At 56.0% G+C, this 17,549-nt stretch overlaps 1 protein-coding gene across 3 annotated transcripts; it reads right to left on the reverse strand.

The window, feature by feature from the left end:
• Positions 1–77: 77 nt before the first annotated feature.
• On the reverse strand, positions 78–16,092 carry gtf2f2a (general transcription factor IIF, polypeptide 2a). 3 transcript variants are annotated; one of them, XM_071330943.1, is made up of 10 exons: positions 15,891–16,092; positions 15,633–15,706; positions 15,480–15,498; positions 15,195–15,339; positions 13,357–13,368; positions 11,206–11,265; positions 6,359–6,440; positions 5,748–5,847; positions 5,195–5,338; positions 78–1,768 (listed from the first exon to the last, which is right to left on the reverse strand). In XM_071330943.1, exons 1-10 carry the CDS (start codon positions 15,954–15,956, stop codon positions 1,637–1,639), a joined length of 834 nt encoding a protein of 277 aa, XP_071187044.1. In that variant the 5' UTR covers positions 15,957–16,092; the 3' UTR covers positions 78–1,636. The 3 variants fall into 3 exon arrangements, with proteins under 3 accessions (XP_071187044.1, XP_071187046.1, XP_071187043.1); XM_071330945.1 differs by lacking the exon at positions 11,206–11,265; XM_071330942.1 differs by lacking the exons at positions 5,195–5,338; positions 5,748–5,847; positions 6,359–6,440; ... (4 more) ...; positions 15,633–15,706; positions 15,891–16,092 and adding an exon at positions 4,955–4,987.
• Positions 16,093–17,549: the final 1,457 nt, after the last annotated feature.

A 17,549-nucleotide genomic window follows, 5' to 3' on the forward strand; every position in this document is an offset into this window, starting at 1 on the left:
GTGATGTAACCTAGGTGTTTTAGTAGGGGTGTGATGTGACTGGGGTAACACCTCATTTCAAAAGGAAAGCAGACGAGTACATTTTTACAAAAAAGTTTATTCCAACAAGTCATTAAATCCCATTTTAAAAACAACTTGTAGGTATTGACCCGTGGTTGCCGTGTTACAAGCCGTGTGTCTGTAAGCTGAACACGTCTGAAGGATCCCTGATTGACAGTAACGGTCAGATCACACAAACACAGGAATAGACAGTCAGTCAAACCGGCTCATAGTGAACCTAAAGCTCAGAATAGTAGGAATCCTTCAAAAAGTGGCACCCTATTCCCTAAGTAGTGCACTAAATTTGACCAGGGTCTTTGTTTAAAGTAGTGCACTAAATTTGACCAGGGTCCTGGTTTAAAGTAGTGCACTAAATTTGACCAGGGTCCTGGTTTAAAGTAGTGGACTAAATTTGACCAGGATCCTGGTTTAAAGTAGTGGACTATATAGGGAATAGGGTGTCACTTGGGACTTCACCGACATGTAGTATAGGGCCAGTGATCCGGTCCTAACTGGCCAACACATCAGTAGCTTGACAACTTCTCTGCATCATTAAAAAAACATTTTTGAAGTCTATAACAAAACAAAACGACACTCCAATCTACTGGTGAGCTTTCTAGGGAGGTCCCAGACCAGGCTAGTGGTGAGCTCTCTAGGAGGCTGGAGGTCCCAGACCAGGCTGGTCGTCCTTCTCCTAGTGGTGAGCTCTCTAGGAGGCTGGAGGTCCCAGACCAGGCTGGTCGTCCTTCTCCTAGTGGTGAACTCTCTAGGAGGCTGGAGGTCCCAGACCAGGCTGGTCGTCCTTCTCCTAGTGGTGAACTCTCTAGGAGGCTGGAGGTCCCAGACCAGGCTGGTCGTCCTTCTCCTAGTGGTGAGCTCTCTAGGAGGCTGGAGGTCCCAGACCAGGCTGGTCGTCCTTCTCCTAGTGGTGAACTCTCTAGGAGGCTGGAGGTCCCAGACCAGGCTGGTCGTCCTAGTGGTGAACTCTCTAGGAGGCTGGAGGTCCCAGACCAGGCTAGTCGTCCTTCTCCTAGTGGTGAACTCTCTAGGAGGCTGGAGGTCCCAGACCAGGCTAGTCGTCCTTCTCCTAGTGGTGAACTCTCTAGGAGGCTGGAGGTCCCAGACCAGGCTAGTCGTCCTTCTCCTAGTGGTGAACTCTCTAGGAGGCTGGAGGTCCCAGACCAGGCTAGTGGTGAACTCTCTAGGAGGCTGGAGGTCCCAGACCAGGCTAGTGGTGAACTCTCTAGGAGGCTGGAGGTCCCAGACCAGGCTGGTCGTCCTTCTCCTAGTGGTGAGCTCTCTAGGAGGCTGGAGGTCCCAGACCAGGCTAGTCGTCCTTCTCCTAGTGGTGAGCTCTCTAGGAGGCTGGAGGTCCCAGACCAGGCTAGTCGTCCTTCTCCTAGTGGTGAGCTCTCTAGGAGGCTGGAGGTCCCAGACCAGGCTAGTCGTCCTTCTCCTAGTGGTGAACTCTCTAGGAGGCTGGAGGTCCCAGCCAAGGCTAGTCGTCCTTCTCCTAGTGGTGGGGCTCCAGCCTCCTAGAGAGCTCCAGACCAGGCTAGTCGTGGGGCTCCAGCCTCCTAGAGAGCTCCAGACCAGGCTAGTCATCAGTCTCCTTCTCCTCCTCTCCTCCCTGGTAGTGTCGGTACTCTGGCTTCAGCTCCCACGTGTTCTTGTGGGTTCCCTTCACGTTGTAGATGCCGATGTCACGCAGAATCTCTTTCAGGTAACTCTGAGGGCGGAGGAGGAGAGACGAGCGAGAGTTAAGAGGTGTTGTATTATAATATAGACTGCGATCAGACAGGAATAGGGAGCCGGAAAGAGCGTTGAGTTTCCAGTCTAGAATTCCCTGTTGAATCTTCTACAAAAAGGAAATATTGTGTAGAAATTAATACATCACTAACTTGACAAAAATCCACCTCAGATTGAAACAAACCACCACAGTCGACCCGTTCATTAGACAGCCGTCTCTACGGCGGCAGATTGACGAGGCCACCTCAGACCGAAACACAGACGACCCGTTTATTAGACAGCCGTCTCTACGAGGCAGATTGGCGAGGCCACCACAGACCGAAACACAGACGACCCGTTCATTAGGCGGGCGGCCTTTTCTGAGCTAAACTAACCCAAGACGCAGCACTCCAACAACAACACATAAAACCTCACCTAATTCTGCCACAAAACAACGACTCTCTCTCAGACGAGCGCTAATGTGCAGCTCTTTGATAAACGGTGGCCATTTTGTCAAAAAAAAAGGCAGAGGTGTAAAATATCTATATTTTGTCCATTCCCAGGGTGCACCTCTCCAGGGGGCTGTTGAAGAGACTCCTCCAACATTCAGTCCCCCCCAAAAAATGATCTAATATAACTCATGTAGCAGATGAAGATACGGTAGAGAGAGAGGTGGCCTTTTCTGTAGTCAACAGGCTGGACATAAAATGGATGACAACGTTTCACGAGAGACAGACACTTTTTAAATCCTGCATGTTTCTCTGAAAAATAGCCTGTACCTAAAATGGCAACAAATCCTGATAACAGTACGGGTCAAAGTTCAATGGACAATCACAACCGTTGTCCAGGAGTTTCAGCCCGTTGTCATGATCAGTGGCTTCAAGTTTGTATCTGTCAAATAATTTTTTGACAAGTTGATTTATAGAGATAAAATTAAATTACGTCTGCATTTCCCGCGGTGTAAACACATTGTAAAATAAGCTCAGGATAACTCCTGATTAAGTTGGGTAGCTGATATTCAGAGTTTAAAATAGACTAAATTGATTAGTCACAGGACTCAGGACTAATAAAGGGGCCTGTTTACCAAACAGTGTGTCTGCCACACGGATGGACATTCATACAGCTCCATTGAGGGGCGACATGGTTGGCTACACCCCAGTAAGCACGTCTTTCTGTTTGGTCCTGTCCGGACGTTGTTTTTTGGTGTTTTACAAAAACGGTACATTTACCACAGATGGGTATTCATTACATTTTACACCTCAGTAAGCACGGACCGATGCTGACGTCTTTTCAACATCTTATTTTGGCGTCAGTTCCGAAGCCGGCCTTGATTTCCACGTCCACGGACATTGGTTTTTGGTCCGGTCCAAATCTGAACTTTGTCCGGTCTGAACCAGCCTTGATTTGGCCCAAACATTGACGTCTATAAATTACTTATTTTCAACTTTCATTCAGAACCAAAAATGAACCTGATATCAACATTAGGAAAATAAGTATTTTCAACTTTAATTAAAAACGAAAATGAACCTGATTTCAACGTCCTGGAAAATACCTTTTCACTATTCATTCAGAACCTAAATTGAACCCAACTTCAACGTCTGGTCTATAGAACGGCCCTGATAACTGTTTTACCTGAGGTAGTAAAAGGAGCATTATACAGTACTTCTCCCCCACGGCGCCTCACTGCTCCCCCACGGCGCCCCTCTCCCCCACGGCGCCCCACTCCCCCGCGGCGCCTCACTGCTCCACTCCCCCACGGCGCCTCACTGCTCTGCTCCACTCCCCCACGGCGCCCCACTCCCCCACGGCGCCTCTCTGCTCCACTCCCCCACGGCGCCCCTCTCCCCCACGGCGCCCCACTCCCCCACGGCGCCTCACTGCTCCACTCCCCCACGGCGCCTCACTGCTCCCCCACGGCGCCCCTCTCCCCCACGGCACCTCTCTGCTCCACTCCCCCACGGCGCCCCACTCCCCCACGGCGCCTCTCTGCTCCACTCCCCCACGGCGCCCCTCTCCCCCACGGCGCCCCACTCCCCCGCGGCGCCTCACTGCTCCACTCCCCCACGGCGCCTCACTGCTCCCCCGCGGCGCCTCACTGCTCCACTCCCCCACGGCGCCTCACTGCTCCACTCCCCCACGGCGCCTCACTGCTCCCCCACGGCGCCCCTCTCCCCCACGGCACCTCTCTGCTCCACTCCCCCACGGCGCCCCACTCCCCCACGGCGCCTCTCTGCTCCACTCCCCCACGGCGCCCCTCTCCCCCACGGCGCCCCACTCCCCCGCGGCGCCTCACTGCTCCACTCCCCCACGGCGCCTCACTGCTCCCCCACGGCGCCCCTCTCCCCCACGGCACCTCTCTGCTCCACTCCCCCACGGCGCCCCACTCCCCCACGGCGCCTCTCTGCTCCACTCCCCCACGGCGCCCCCACTCCCCCACGGCGCCCCACTGCTCCACTCCCCCACGGCGCCCCTCTGCTCCACTCCCCCACGGCGCCCCACTCCCCCACGGCGCCCCTCTGCTCCACTCCCCCACGGTGCCCCTCTCCCCCACGGCGCCCCACTCTCCCCCACGGCGCCCCACTCTCCCCCACGGCGCCCCACTCTCCCCCACGGCGCCTCTCTGCTCCACTTCCCCACGGCGCCCCTCTCCCCCACGGCGCCCCACTCCCCCGCGGCGCCTCACTGCTCCACTCCCCCACGGCGCCTCACTGCTCCCCCACGGCGCCCCTCTCCCCCACGGCACCTCTCTGCTCCACTCCCCCACGGCGCCCCACTCCCCCACGGCGCCTCTCTGCTCCACTCCCCCACGGCGCCCCCACTCCCCCACGGCGCCCCACTGCTCCACTCCCCCACGGCGCCCCTCTGCTCCACTCCCCCACGGCGCCCCACTCCCCCACGGCGCCCCTCTGCTCCACTCCCCCACGGTGCCCCTCTCCCCCACGGCGCCCCACTCTCCCCCACGGCGCCCCACTCTCCCCCACGGCGCCCCACTCTCCCCCACGGCGCCTCTCTGCTCCACTTCCCCACGGCGCCCCTCTCCCCCACGGCGCCTCTCTGCTCCACTCCCCCACGGCGCCCCCTCTCCCCCACGGCGCCCCACTCTCCCCCACGGCGCCCCACTCTCCCCCACGGCGCCCCACTCTCCCCCACGGCGCCCCACTCCCCCACAGTAAGTATCCTTCCTCACCACAGGTTGTTTGATGTTATAATACCAGGTGTTTCTAGTAGTAAACAGTATATAGTAGTATCTCACCACAGGTTGTTGGGGGACGTCCACCAGATCCTTGATGTTATAATACCAGGTGTTTCTAGTAGTAAACAGTATATAGTAGTATCTCACCACAGGTTGTTGGGGGACGTCCACCAGATCCTTGATGTTATAATACCGGGTGTTTCTAGTAGTAAACAGTATATAGTAGTATCTCACCACAGGTTGTTTGGTGACGTCCACCAGGTCCTTGATGTTGTAATATTGATGCTTCTCAAAAGCCGAGAACAACATGTCCAACACCTGCTGTTTGTCGGCCCTCGCTCTTTTACCTTCGTCCTTCTTCTTCCTGTCATACTCCAGCTGGACGGGGACACACACTGTATTAGTCCAACTCAGGGGAGAGAGAGAGAGAGGGAGAGGGGGTGAGAGGGAGAGGGAGAGGGAGGGAGAGAGAGAGAGGGAGGGGGGGTGAGGGAGAGAGGGAGGGGGGGTGAGGGAGAGAGGGAGGAGGGGGGTGAGGGAGGAGAGGGAGGGGGGGTGAGGGAGAGAGGGAGGGGGGGTGAGGGAGAGAGGGAGGGGGGGTGAGAGGAGAGGGAGGGGGGGGTGAGAGGAGAGGGAGGGGGGGGTGGAGGAGAGGGAGGGAGAGAGAGAGGGAGGGAATGTCTGGCTGTTTTTTTGTTGTTGTTGAAGGGGCCTAAAATGTGTACAGACAGCGCACATCGTCGTAACAGAGAAACGACCGCTCGTGCAGCCAGCCAAGGCTCCTTACGTTGTAGGAATGGTTGGCCACTGGTTTGTAGTTGGTGGTAACAGCCTTTTCTAGTTGCTGAGACAATCTCACTGGCTTGGATAACTCTTCTATCTGCAGTCTGGGGACACGAGACAGCAGTGAGAGTCAGCGAGAGAGAGAGAGAGAGTCAGCGAGAGTCAGCGAGAGAGAGTCAGCGAAAGAGAGAGAGAGAGAGAGTCAAAAGAGAGAGAGAGAGAGAGTCAGAGAGAGAGGAGAGAGAGAGAGAGAGAGTCAGAGAGAGAGAGAGAGAGTCAGCGAGAGAGAGTCAGCGAAAGAGAGAGAGAGAGAGAGTCAGAGAGAGAGAGAGAGAGTCAGAGAGAGAGAGAGAGAGCGAGAGAGAGAGAGAGAGAGAGAGAGTCAGCGAGAGAGAGAGAGAGAGAGAGTCAGAGAGAGAGAGAGAGAGAGAGAGAGAGAGAGAGAGAGTCAGAGAGAGAGAGAGAGAGAGAGAGAGAGTCAGAGAGAGAGAGTCAGAGAGAGAGAGAGAGACAGAGAGAGAGAGAGAGAGAGAGAGAGAGAGAGAGAGAGAGACAGAGAGAGAGAGAGACAGAGAGACAGAGAGAGAGAGAGAGAGAGAGAGTGTTGGTACGTACCTCTTGAGTTTCATGTAGTTCTCGCTGGCAGCAGGTCTACACTCTGCTCTCTGCACCACCAGGCCCTCCAGGGAGATTCTGTCTGTAGAAGGGAGAACCAGTCACTGTGTGTTGACACACTCTCTCACTTGGCAACATCATCAGAGAGAGAGAGTCAGTGAGAGACTGTCTGTAGAAGGGAGAACCAGTCACTGTGTGTTGACACACTCTCTCACTTGGCAACATCATCAGAGAGAGAGAGTCAGTGAGAGAGAGAGAGAGAGTCAGAGAGAGAGAGACTGTCTGTAGAAGGGAGAACCAGTCACTGTGTTGACTCTCTCACTTGGCAACATCATCTGTTTTAATGTGATATTCCACAGTGGCAGTACGACGCCACACAGCCAGGAGGAGAGAGACCAACTGATCACTAGGGTCGTCTAACAGGAGAAGAGACCAACTGATCACTAGGGTCGTCTAACGGGAGAAGAGAGACCAACTGATCACTAGGGTCGTCTAACAGGAGAAGAGAGACCAACTGATCACTAGGGTCGTCTAACAGGAGAAGAGACCAACTGATCACTAGGGTCGTCTAACTGATCACTAGGGTCGTCTAACGGGAGTAGAGACCAACTGATCACTAGGGTCGTCTAACTGATCACTAGGGTCGTCTAACAGGAGAAGAGAGACCAACTGATCACTAGGGTCGTCTAACGGGAGAAGAGAGACCAACTGATCACTAGGGTCGTCTAACAGGAGAAGAGAGACCAGCTGATCACTAGGGTCGTCTAACAGGAGAAGAGAGACCAACTGATCACTAGGGTCGTCTAACAGGAGAAGAGAGACCAACTGATCACTAGGGTCGTCTAATGGGAGAAGAGAGACCAACTGATCACTAGGGTCGTCTAACAGGAGAAGAGACCAACTGATCACTAGGGTCGTCTAACGGGAGAAGAGAGACCAACTGATCACTAGGGTCGTCTAACAGGAGAAGAGAGACCAACTGATCACTAGGGTCGTCTAATGGGAGAAGAGAGACCAACTGATCACTAGGGTCGTCTAACGGGAGAAGAGACCAACTGATCACTAGAGTCGTCTAACGGGAGAAGAGAGACCAACTGATCACTAGGGTCGTCTAACAGGAGAAGAGAGACCAACTGATCACTAGGGTCGTCTAACGGGAGAAGAGAGACCAACTGATCACTAGGGTCGTCTAACGGGAGAAGAGAGACCAACTGATCACTAGGGTCGTCTAACGGGAGAAGAGAGACCAACTGATCACTAGGGTCGTCTAACGGGAGAAGAGAGACCAACTGATCACTAGGGTCGTCTGACGGGAGAAGAGAGACTAACTGATCACTAGGGTCGTCTAACGGGAGAAGAGAGACCAACTGATCACTAGGGTCGTCTAACGGGAGAAGAGAGACCAACTGATCACTAGGGTCGTCTAACAGGAGAAGAGAGACCAACTGATCACTAGGGTCGTCTAACGGGAGAAGAGACCAACTGATCACTAGGGTCGTCTAACGGGAGAAGAGACCAACTGATCACTAGGGTCGTCTAACAGGAGAAGAGAGACCAACTGATCACTAGGGTCGTCTAACAGGAGAAGAGACCAACTGATCACTAGGGTCGTCTAACAGGAGAAGAGAGACCAACTGATCACTAGGGTCGTCTGACGGGAGAAGAGAGACCAACTGATCACTAGGGTCGTCTAACGGGAGAAGAGAGACCAACTGATCACTAGGGTCGTCTAACAGGAGAAGAGAGACCAACGGATCACTAGGGTCGTCTAACAGGAGAAGAGAGACCAACTGATCACTAGGGTCGTCTAACTGGAGAAGAGAGACCAACGGATCACTAGGGTCGTCTAACAGGAGAAGAGAGACCAACAGATCACTAGGGTCGTCTAACGAGAGAAGAGAGACCAACTGATCACTAGGGTCGTCTAACAGGAGAAGAGAGACCAACAGATCACTAGGGTCGTCTAACTGGAGAAGAGAGACCAACGGATCACTAGGGTCGTCTAACGGGAGAAGAGACCAACTGATCACTAGGGTCGTCTAACAGGAGAAGAGACCAACGGATCACTAGGGTCGTCTAACAGGAACAGAGAGACCAACTGATCACTGGGGTCGTCTAACAGGAGAAGAGAGACCAACTGATCACTAGGGTCGTCTAACGGGAGAAGAGAGACCAACTGATCACTAGGGTCGTCTAACGGGAGAAGAGACCAACTGATCACTAGGGTCGTCTAACGGGAGAAGAGAGACCAACTGATCACTAGGGTCGTCTAACGGGAGAAGAGAGACCAACTGATCACTAGGGTCGTCTAACGGGAGAAGAGAGACCAACTGATCACCAGGGTCGTCTAACGGGAGAAGAGACCAACTGATCACTAGGGTCGTCTAACGGGAGAAGAGAGACCAACTGATCACTAGGGTCGTCTAACGGGAGAAGAGACCAACTGATCACTAGGGTCGTCTAACGGGAGAAGAGACCAACTGATCACTAGGGTCGTCTAACGGGAGAAGAGACCAACTGATCACTAGGGTCGTCTGACGGGAGAAGAGAGACCAACTGATCACTAGGGTCGTCTAGCGGGAGAAGAGAGACCAACTGATCACTAGGGTCGTCTAACGGGAGAAGAGACCAACTGATCACTAGGGTCGTCTAACAGGAGAAGAGAGACCAACTGATCACTAGGGTCGTCTAACGGGAGAAGAGAGACCAACTGATCACTAGGGTCGTCTAACGGGAGAAGAGAGACCAACTGATCACTAGGGTCGTCTAACGGGAGAAGAGACCAACGGATCACTAGGGTCGTCTAACAGGAGAAGAGAGACCAACTGATCACTAGGGTCGTCTAACGGAAGAAGAGAGACCAACTGATCACTAGGGTCGTCTAGCGGGAGAAGAGAGACCAACTGATCACTAGGGTCGTCTGACGGGAGAAGAGACCAACTGATCACTAGGGTCGTCTAACGGGAGAAGAGAGACCAACTGATCACTAGGGTCGTCTGACGGGAGAAGAGACCAACTGATCACTAGGGTCGTCTAACGGGAGAAGAGACCAACTGATCACTAGGGTCGTCTAACGGGAGAAGAGAGACCAACTGATCACTAGGGTCGTCTAACAGGAGAAGAGAGACCAACTGATCACCAGGGTCGTCTAACAGGAGAAGAGAGACCAACTGATCACTAGGGTCGTCTGACGGGAGAAGAGAGACCAGCTGATCACTAGGGTCGTCTAACTGGAGAAGAGAGACCAACTGATCACTAGGGTCGTCTAACGGGAGAAGAGAGACCAACTGATCACTAGGGTCGTCTAACGGGAGAAGAGAGACCAACTGATCACTAGGGTCGTCTAACAGGAGAAGAGACCAACTGATCACTAGGGTCGTCTGACAGGAGAAGAGAGACCAACTGATCACTAGGGTCGTCTAACGGGAGAAGAGACCAACTGATCACTAGGGTCGTCTAACTGATCAACATTCTCCACCAGACAGAGGCCTAGCCTCCACCAGACAGAGGCCTAGCCTCCACCAGACAGAGGCCTAGCCTCCACCAGACAGAGGCCTAACCTCCACCAGACAGAGGCCTAACCTCCTGCCCAGGCTCCACACCTCTCACCAACCTCCACCAGACAGAGGCCTAGCCTCCACCAGACAGAGGCCTAGCCTCCACCAGACAGAGGCCTAACCTCCACCAGACAGAGGCCTAACCTCCAGCCTCCTGCCCAGGCTCCACACCTCTCACCAACCTCCACCAGACAGAGGCCTAACCTCCACCAGACAGAGACATAACATCCAGCCTCCTGCCCAGGCTCCACACCTCTCACCAACCTCCACCAGACAGAGGCCTAGCCTCCACCAGACAGAGGCCTAACCTCCACCAGACAGAGGCCTAACCTCCTGCCCAGGCTCCACACCTCTCACCAACCTCCACCAGACAGAGGCCTAGCCTCCACCAGACAGAGGCCTAACCTCCACCAGACAGAGGCCCAACCTCCAGCCTCCTGCCCAGGCTCCACACCTCTCACCAACCTCCACCAGACAGAGGCCTAACCTCCACCAGACAGAGGCATAACCTCCACCAGACAGAGGCCTAACCTCCACCAGACAGAGGCCTAGCCTCCACCAGACAGAGGCCTAGCCTCCACCAGACAGAGGCCTAACCTCCAGCCTCCTGCCCAGGCTCCACACCTCTCACCAACCTCCACCAGACAGAGGCCTAGCCTCCACCAGACAGAGGCCTAACCTCCACCAGACAGAGGCCCAACCTCCAGCCTCCTGCCCAGGCTCCACACCTCTCACCAACCTCCACCAGACAGAGGCCTAGCCTCCACCAGACAGAGGCCTAACCTCCAGCCTCCTGCCCAGGCTCCACACCTCTCACCAACCTCCACCAGACAGAGGCCTAGCCTCCACCAGACAGAGGCCTAGCCTCCACCAGACAGAGGCCTAACCTCCACCAGACAGAGGCCTAACCTCCAGCCTCCTGCCCAGGCTCCACACCTCTCACCAACCTCCACCAGACAGAGGCCTAGCCTCCACCAGACAGAGGCCTCCACCAGACAGAGGCCTAGCCTCCACCAGACAGAGGCCTAGCCTCCACCAGACAGAGGCCTAACCTCCACCAGACAGAGGCCTAACCTCCAGCCTCCTGCCCAGGCTCCACACCTCTCACCAGCCTCCACCAGACAGAGGCCCAACCTCCACCAGACAGAGGCCCAACCTCCACCACCTCCACCAGACAGAGGCCCAACCTCCACCAGACAGAGGCCTAGCCTCCACCAGACAGAGACCTAACCTCCAGCCTCCTGCCCAGGCTCCACACCTCTCAGTGGGGAAGAGACTGAGGGGACTCACCTGGGCCTGTCCCCGCCCGCGAAACTGAGCTGCTGCCATCAGATCTCTCTTCTGACTGGCCTACAGGGAGGGAGGGAGGAGAGGGTGGGCCAATAAGAAACAACACCAGGGTTTAGACTAGCCGCTTTCTGGCGAAGAGGCGGTAACCACGGAGATGAACTGCTCGGCAACGACGGTTGGTCTTCAACGCGTTGCGGAACAACACATCTGACGGTGGCCAGACTTCACACTCAAACCAGGAAGTATCTCAAACAGAACTTTATATACTGTCTACAACTCACATACAAGGATAAACCATGAGCTTCACACTGACACACTCACACACACACCCTCAAGGGAGGGAGAGGAGAGAGGAAGGACGGACGGAGAGGAGAGGAGAGGGGGACGTGCACATTAGAAGAGGCATCAAGATCATGCACAAATCATGACGTCAAACCAAGCACTCCACACCAGATCAATACCATCATATTGATTGGTTTGTTTACATTATTAACAAGCTCCAAATATCATTCAGCAGTAGATCATATCCACACTGCTGAGCTGATCGATTAACAGTGGTTCTGATCCGAGCAGAGAGACAGCCAGCGGAGTTACTGAGGACAAGCAGAGGACCTTCATCTGTTCTGCTGTGGCAACAGAAATTAAACATGCAGCCCACAACAAAGACAGAGAGATAGAGAGAGAGATAGAGAGAGATGGAGAGAGACGGGAAGGGGCAGAGAGAGATGGAGAGAGACGGGAAGGGGCAGAGAGAGATGGAGAGAGGCGGGAAGGGGCAGAGAGAGATGGAGAGAGACGGGAAGGGGCAGAGAGAGAGACGGGAAGGGGCAGAGAGAGAGACGGGAAGGGGCAGAGAGAGAGACGGGAAGGGGCAGAGAGAGAGACGGGAAGGGGCAGAGAGAGAGACGGGAAGGGGCAGAGAGAGAGACGGGAAGGGGCAGAGAGAGAGACGGGAAGGGGCAGAGAGAGAGACGGGAAGGGGCAGAGAGAGAGAGGCGGGAAGGGGCAGAGAGAGAGAGAGAGACGGGAAGGGGCAGAGAGAGAGAGGCGGGAAGGGGCAGATGGAGAGAGACGGGAAGGGGCAGAGAGAGAGACGGGAAGGGGCAGAGAGAGAGACGGGAAGGGGCAGAGAGAGAGACGGGAAGGGGCAGAGAGAGAGACGGGAAGGGGCAGAGAGAGAGACGGGAAGGGGCAGAGAGAGAGAGGCGGGAAGGGGCAGAGAGAGAGAGGCGGGAAGGGGCAGAGAGAGAGAGGCGGGAAGGGGCAGAGAGAGAGACGGGAAGGGGCAGAGAGAGAGAGGCGGGAAGGGGCAGAGAGAGAGGCGGGAAGGGGCAGAGAGAGAGGCGGGAAGGGGCAGAGAGAGAGATGGAGAGAGGCGGGAAGGGGCAGAGAGAGAGAGGCGGGAAGGGGCAGAGAGAGAGACGGGAAGGGGCAGAGAGAGAGAGGCGGGAAGGGGCAGAGAGAGAGAGGCGGGAAGGGGCAGAGAGAGAGGCGGGAAGGGGCAGAGAGAGAGGGAGAGAGATGGGAAGGGGCAGAGAGAGAGATGGAGAGAGGCGGGAAGGGGCAGAGAGAGAGAGGCGGGAAGGGGCAGAGAGAGAGACGGGAAGGGGCAGAGAGAGATGGAGAGAGATGGGAAGGGGCAGAGAGAGAGGCGGGAAGGGGCAGAGAGAGAGACGGGAAGGGGCAGAGATGGGAAGGGGCAGAGAGAGAGGCGGGAAGGGGCAGAGAGAGATGGAGAGAGATGGGAAGAGGCAGAGAGAGATGGGAAGGGGCAGAGAGAGATGGGAAGGGGCAGAGAGAGATGGAGAGAGGCAGAGAGAGATGGAGAGAGATGGGAAGGGGCAGAGAGAGAGATGGGAAGGGGCAGAGAGAGATGGAGAGAGATGGGAAGGGGCAGAGAGAGACGGGAAGGGGCAGAGAGAGATGGAGAGAGATGGGAAGAGGCAGAGAGAGATGGGAAGGGGCAGAGAGAGACGGGAAGGGGCAGAGAGAGAGATGGAGAAGGAGAGAGAGGCGTAGGGATACACACAGTACTACTTACCCTGAGGCGGAGGGATACACACAGACACACAGAACTATTTACCTTGAGGCGGAGGGATACACACAGTACTACTTACCCCGAGGCGGAGGGATACACACAGAACTACTTACCCTTAGATGACTCTAATGGGTGAAAGGACAACACAAGGCATTTAGACAGTGAATATTATCTGACTACACATTCAAATAGAGGTTATGACTCAAACAACATGGCTTTCAGGTTTCATGGTTACTTAAACAGCACTTTACCCCCACACACTTAGGAGGTACGGCTCCCCGCACACTTAGGAGGTACGGCGCCCCGCACACCTAGGAGGTACGGCGCCCCGCACACCTAGGAGGTACGGCGCCCCGCACACCTAGGAGGCACGGCGCCCCACACACTTAGGAGGCACGGCGCCCCGTACACCTAGGAGGCACGGCGCCCCGCACACCTAGGAGGCACGGCGCCCCGCACACCTAGGAGGCACGGCGCCCCGCACACTTAGGTGGCACGGCGCCCCGCACACTTAGGAGGCACGGCGCCCCGCACACTTAGGAGGCACGGCGCCCCGCACACTTAGGAGGCACGGCGCCCCGCACACTTAGGAGGCACGGCGCCCCGCACACTTAGGAGGCACGGCGCCCCGCACACTTAGGAGGCACGGCGCCCCGCACACTTAGGAGGCACGGCGCCCCGCACACTTAGGAGGCACGGCGCCCCGCACACTTAGGAGGCACGGCGCCCCGCACACTTAGGAGGCACGGCGCCCCGCACACTTAGGAGGCACGGCGCCCCGCACACTTAGGAGGCACGGCGCCCCGCACACTTAGGAGGCACGGCGCCCCGCACACCTAGGAGGCACGGCGCCCCTCACACCTAGGAGGCACGGCGCCCCGCACACTTAGGAGGCACGGCGCCCCGCACACTTAGGAGGCACGGCGCCCCGCACACTTAGGAGGTACGGCGCCCCGCACACTTAGGAGGTACGGCGCCCCGCACACTTAGGAGGTACGGCGCCCCGCACACCTAGGCGGCACGGCGCCCCTCACACCTAGGCGGTACGGCGCCCCACACACCTAGGAGGTACGGCGCCCCGCACACCTAGGCGGTACGGCGCCCCGCACACTTAGGAGGTACGGCGCCCCGTACACCTAGGAGGCACGGCGCCCCACACACTTAGGAGGTACGGCGCCCCATACACCTAGGAGGCACGGCGCCCCGCACACTTAGGAGGTACGGCGCCCCGCACACCTAGGCGGCACGGCGCCCCTCACACCTAGGAGGTACGGCGCCCCGCACACTTAGGAGGTACGGCGCCCCGCACACTTAGGAGGTACGGCGCCCCGCACACTTAGGAGGTACGGCGCCCCGCACACTTAGGAGGTACGGCGCCCCGCACACTTAGGAGGTACGGCGCCCCATACACTTAGGAGGTACGGCGCCCCGCACACCTAGGAGGTACGGCGCCCCGCACACTTAGGAGGTACGGCGCCCCTCACACCTAGGAGGTACGGCGCCCCACACACTTAGGAGGTACGGCGCCCCACACACTTAGGAGGTACGGCGCCCCGCACACTTAGGAGGTACGGCGCCCCGCACACTTAGGAGGTACGGCGCCCCGCACACTTAGGAGGTACGGCGCCCCTCACACCTAGGAGGCACGGCGCCCCGCACACTTAGGAGGTACGGCGCCCCGCACACTTAGGAGGTACGGCGCCCCGCACACTTAGGAGGTACGGCGCCCCGCACACTTAGGAGGCACGGTGGCACGGCGCCCCGCACACTTAGGAGGCACGGCGCCCCGCACACTTAGGTGGCACGGCGCCCCGCACACTTAGGAGGTACGGCGCCGTTTAGCACACAACTCCTGGGTGCCGCTGTGTGCACCAAAATAGACCAACATTTCTTCATCATCATCATCATCATCATCATGTTTACAGCTGGAGGCCAGGTAACTGTTCCTTACCTGACTGGGTCTCGGTGAACACGGCCAGGGTCTGTCCTCCTACAGTCTGCATGGTGAACGGGTGGTCCCTGGGGGCCTGCACCCCCGATGGCTTGTCCCCCAGGCCGTCAATCATCGTCAGGTCTTCGTTCAGAGTGAATTCCACCTGGTGCCACAACAGAGTGTAAGTTATATCAGTTTAGGACCAGGACACTGTTGGCTGAGTTGGGATCAATATTCCATAGGAATGCAAATTCATCTGTGTCTGTGCATTGACTCGTCAGACACCATAGTCAGTATTATTACCTCTGCTTTCCCTTGGTTCCTAACGCAAAAGAAGAAAACAACTGATTAGCTAAATCCCCTTAGCTAGCTACTTCTCTTTAGCCAGCAGATAAAGTAAACAACGATGGTGATTACCAACAAACAATAATACAGGAACGAGCCAATTCTACATACTTGCCGATCCGGAGCTTCCCCACCTCTCCCCTGCCGGATGCTTTGGCCCATTGCTGGGACAGGTATTTGGGCACCTGTGAGCACAGACACTGGTTGTTAGCTAGCTAGCCAACTTGTGCAGTGTGATCATAATGATAGTTACTGTAGTCTACTTCAATAGATAACTAGTCTCGTCCTCATCCATCCGCGCTGCCACTAGCTTGCTAACGTGTTAGCCGCTAGCTAGCGATCTGTTTATACCCGACATTTCCAACGTACCTTGACCAGCCACACGCCCGTGTTCTGTTTAGCACCAGTTAAATCCACTTCGCCTTTCTCTGACATGTTTAAAACGTTGAAATCACCTCTTACACGTTACCATTACAATTCGTTTGGCGTTAAGAGGTAGGCTAGCTAACGTTAACTAAACAACACACGGTCCGGTAAAATGAACAAACCATAACTACGGAGGCGCAAGAGAGACAGAAAGGACGGGCGAAACCAAAACTACTAGAACTCGAAGTTCGGTGGTCAATGAAAAAGTGTATTGTTCGAATATATTTTAATCAAATAACTCATATTCATACCTACAGGGGCGCCGGGGGGTTAGGCCGATTCTAAGGGCCTGTGACTGACAGGGGCCCCCAAAAATTATTAGAACATTAGGTTTAAAAAAAATCTATATTAAATTATTAACCTATCATCATTAATAGAATATTTTATTTACAATGTAAATAAAATGAATTGCGAGTGAGGAGTGCAGGTGTGAGCATCATGTCTCAACTTCCTAAAGAGAAATCTGGCTTCCAAAAGGAAGGTAGGTGTCGTCAGTGAGTGGTGGAAATTATCCTGTTAGCTTAGTCCGTAGTGAAATAGGCTACTGTTGCTCCTCTAACATTAGTTACTTAATAGTGTTTACATTTCGCTCCTCTTTTAGCTGACATTTAATCAATGCAGGCAAACTTTTAGCAAGCTATTCATACTAAATCAGTTGTCCCTGCACCTGTCTGGTGCCAGGTCCAACAAATGCAGCTTCAGGCTCAGCAGCCCTGTCTCCCCATACCCCTGAACCAGCCCTGTCTCCCCATACCCCTGAACCAGCCCTGTCTCTCCATCCCCATACCCCTGAACCAGCTCTGTCTCTCCATCCCCATACCCCTGAACCAGTCCTGTCTCCCCATACCCCTGAACCAGCCCTGTCTCCCCATACCCCTGAACCAGCCCTGTCTCCTCATACCCCTGAACCAGCCCTGTCTCCCCATACCCCTGAACCAGCCCTGTCTCCCCATACCCCTGAACCAGCCCTGTCTCCCCATACCCCTGAACCAGCCCTGTCTCCCCATCCCCATACCCCTGAACCAGCCCTGTCTCCCCATCCCCCTGAACCAGCCCTGTCTCCCCATCCCCCTGAACCAGCCCTGTCTCCCCATCCCCATACCCCTGAACCAGCCCTGTCTCCCCATCCCCCTGAACCAGCCCTGTCTCCCCATACCCCTGAACCAGCCCTGTCTCCCCATCCCCCTGAACCAGCCCTGTCTCCCCATACCCCTGAACCAGCCCTGTCTCCCCATCCCCATACCCCTGAACCAGCCCTGTCTCCCCATACCCCTGAACCAGCCCTGTCTCCTCATCCCCTGAACCAGCCCTGTCTCCCCATCCCCCTGAACCAGCCCTGTCTCCCCATCCCCCTGAACCAGCCCTGTCTCCCCATACCCCTGAACCAGCCCTGTCTCCCCATACCCCTGAACCAGCCCTGTCTCCCCATCCCCCTGAACCAGCCCTGTCTCCCCATAGCCCTGAACCAGCCCTGTCTCCCCATACCCCTGAACCAGCCCTGTCTCCCCATCCCCATACCCCTGAACCAGCCCTGTCTCCCCATACCCCTGAACCAGCCCCGTCTCCCCATCCCCCTGAACCAGCCCTGTCTCCTCATCCCCC

This window comes from Salvelinus alpinus, chromosome 10, assembly GCF_045679555.1.
Source record: "Salvelinus alpinus chromosome 10, SLU_Salpinus.1, whole genome shotgun sequence".
In the NCBI taxonomy this organism is placed as follows: domain Eukaryota; kingdom Metazoa; phylum Chordata; class Actinopteri; order Salmoniformes; family Salmonidae; genus Salvelinus; species Salvelinus alpinus.

What these genes read in the sequence shown, in the direction of transcription:
- gtf2f2a (XM_071330942.1), bottom strand. Translation starts at nt 1,644, where the DNA reads ATGACTAGCCTGGTCTGGAGCTCTCTAGGAGGCTGGAGCCCCACGACT.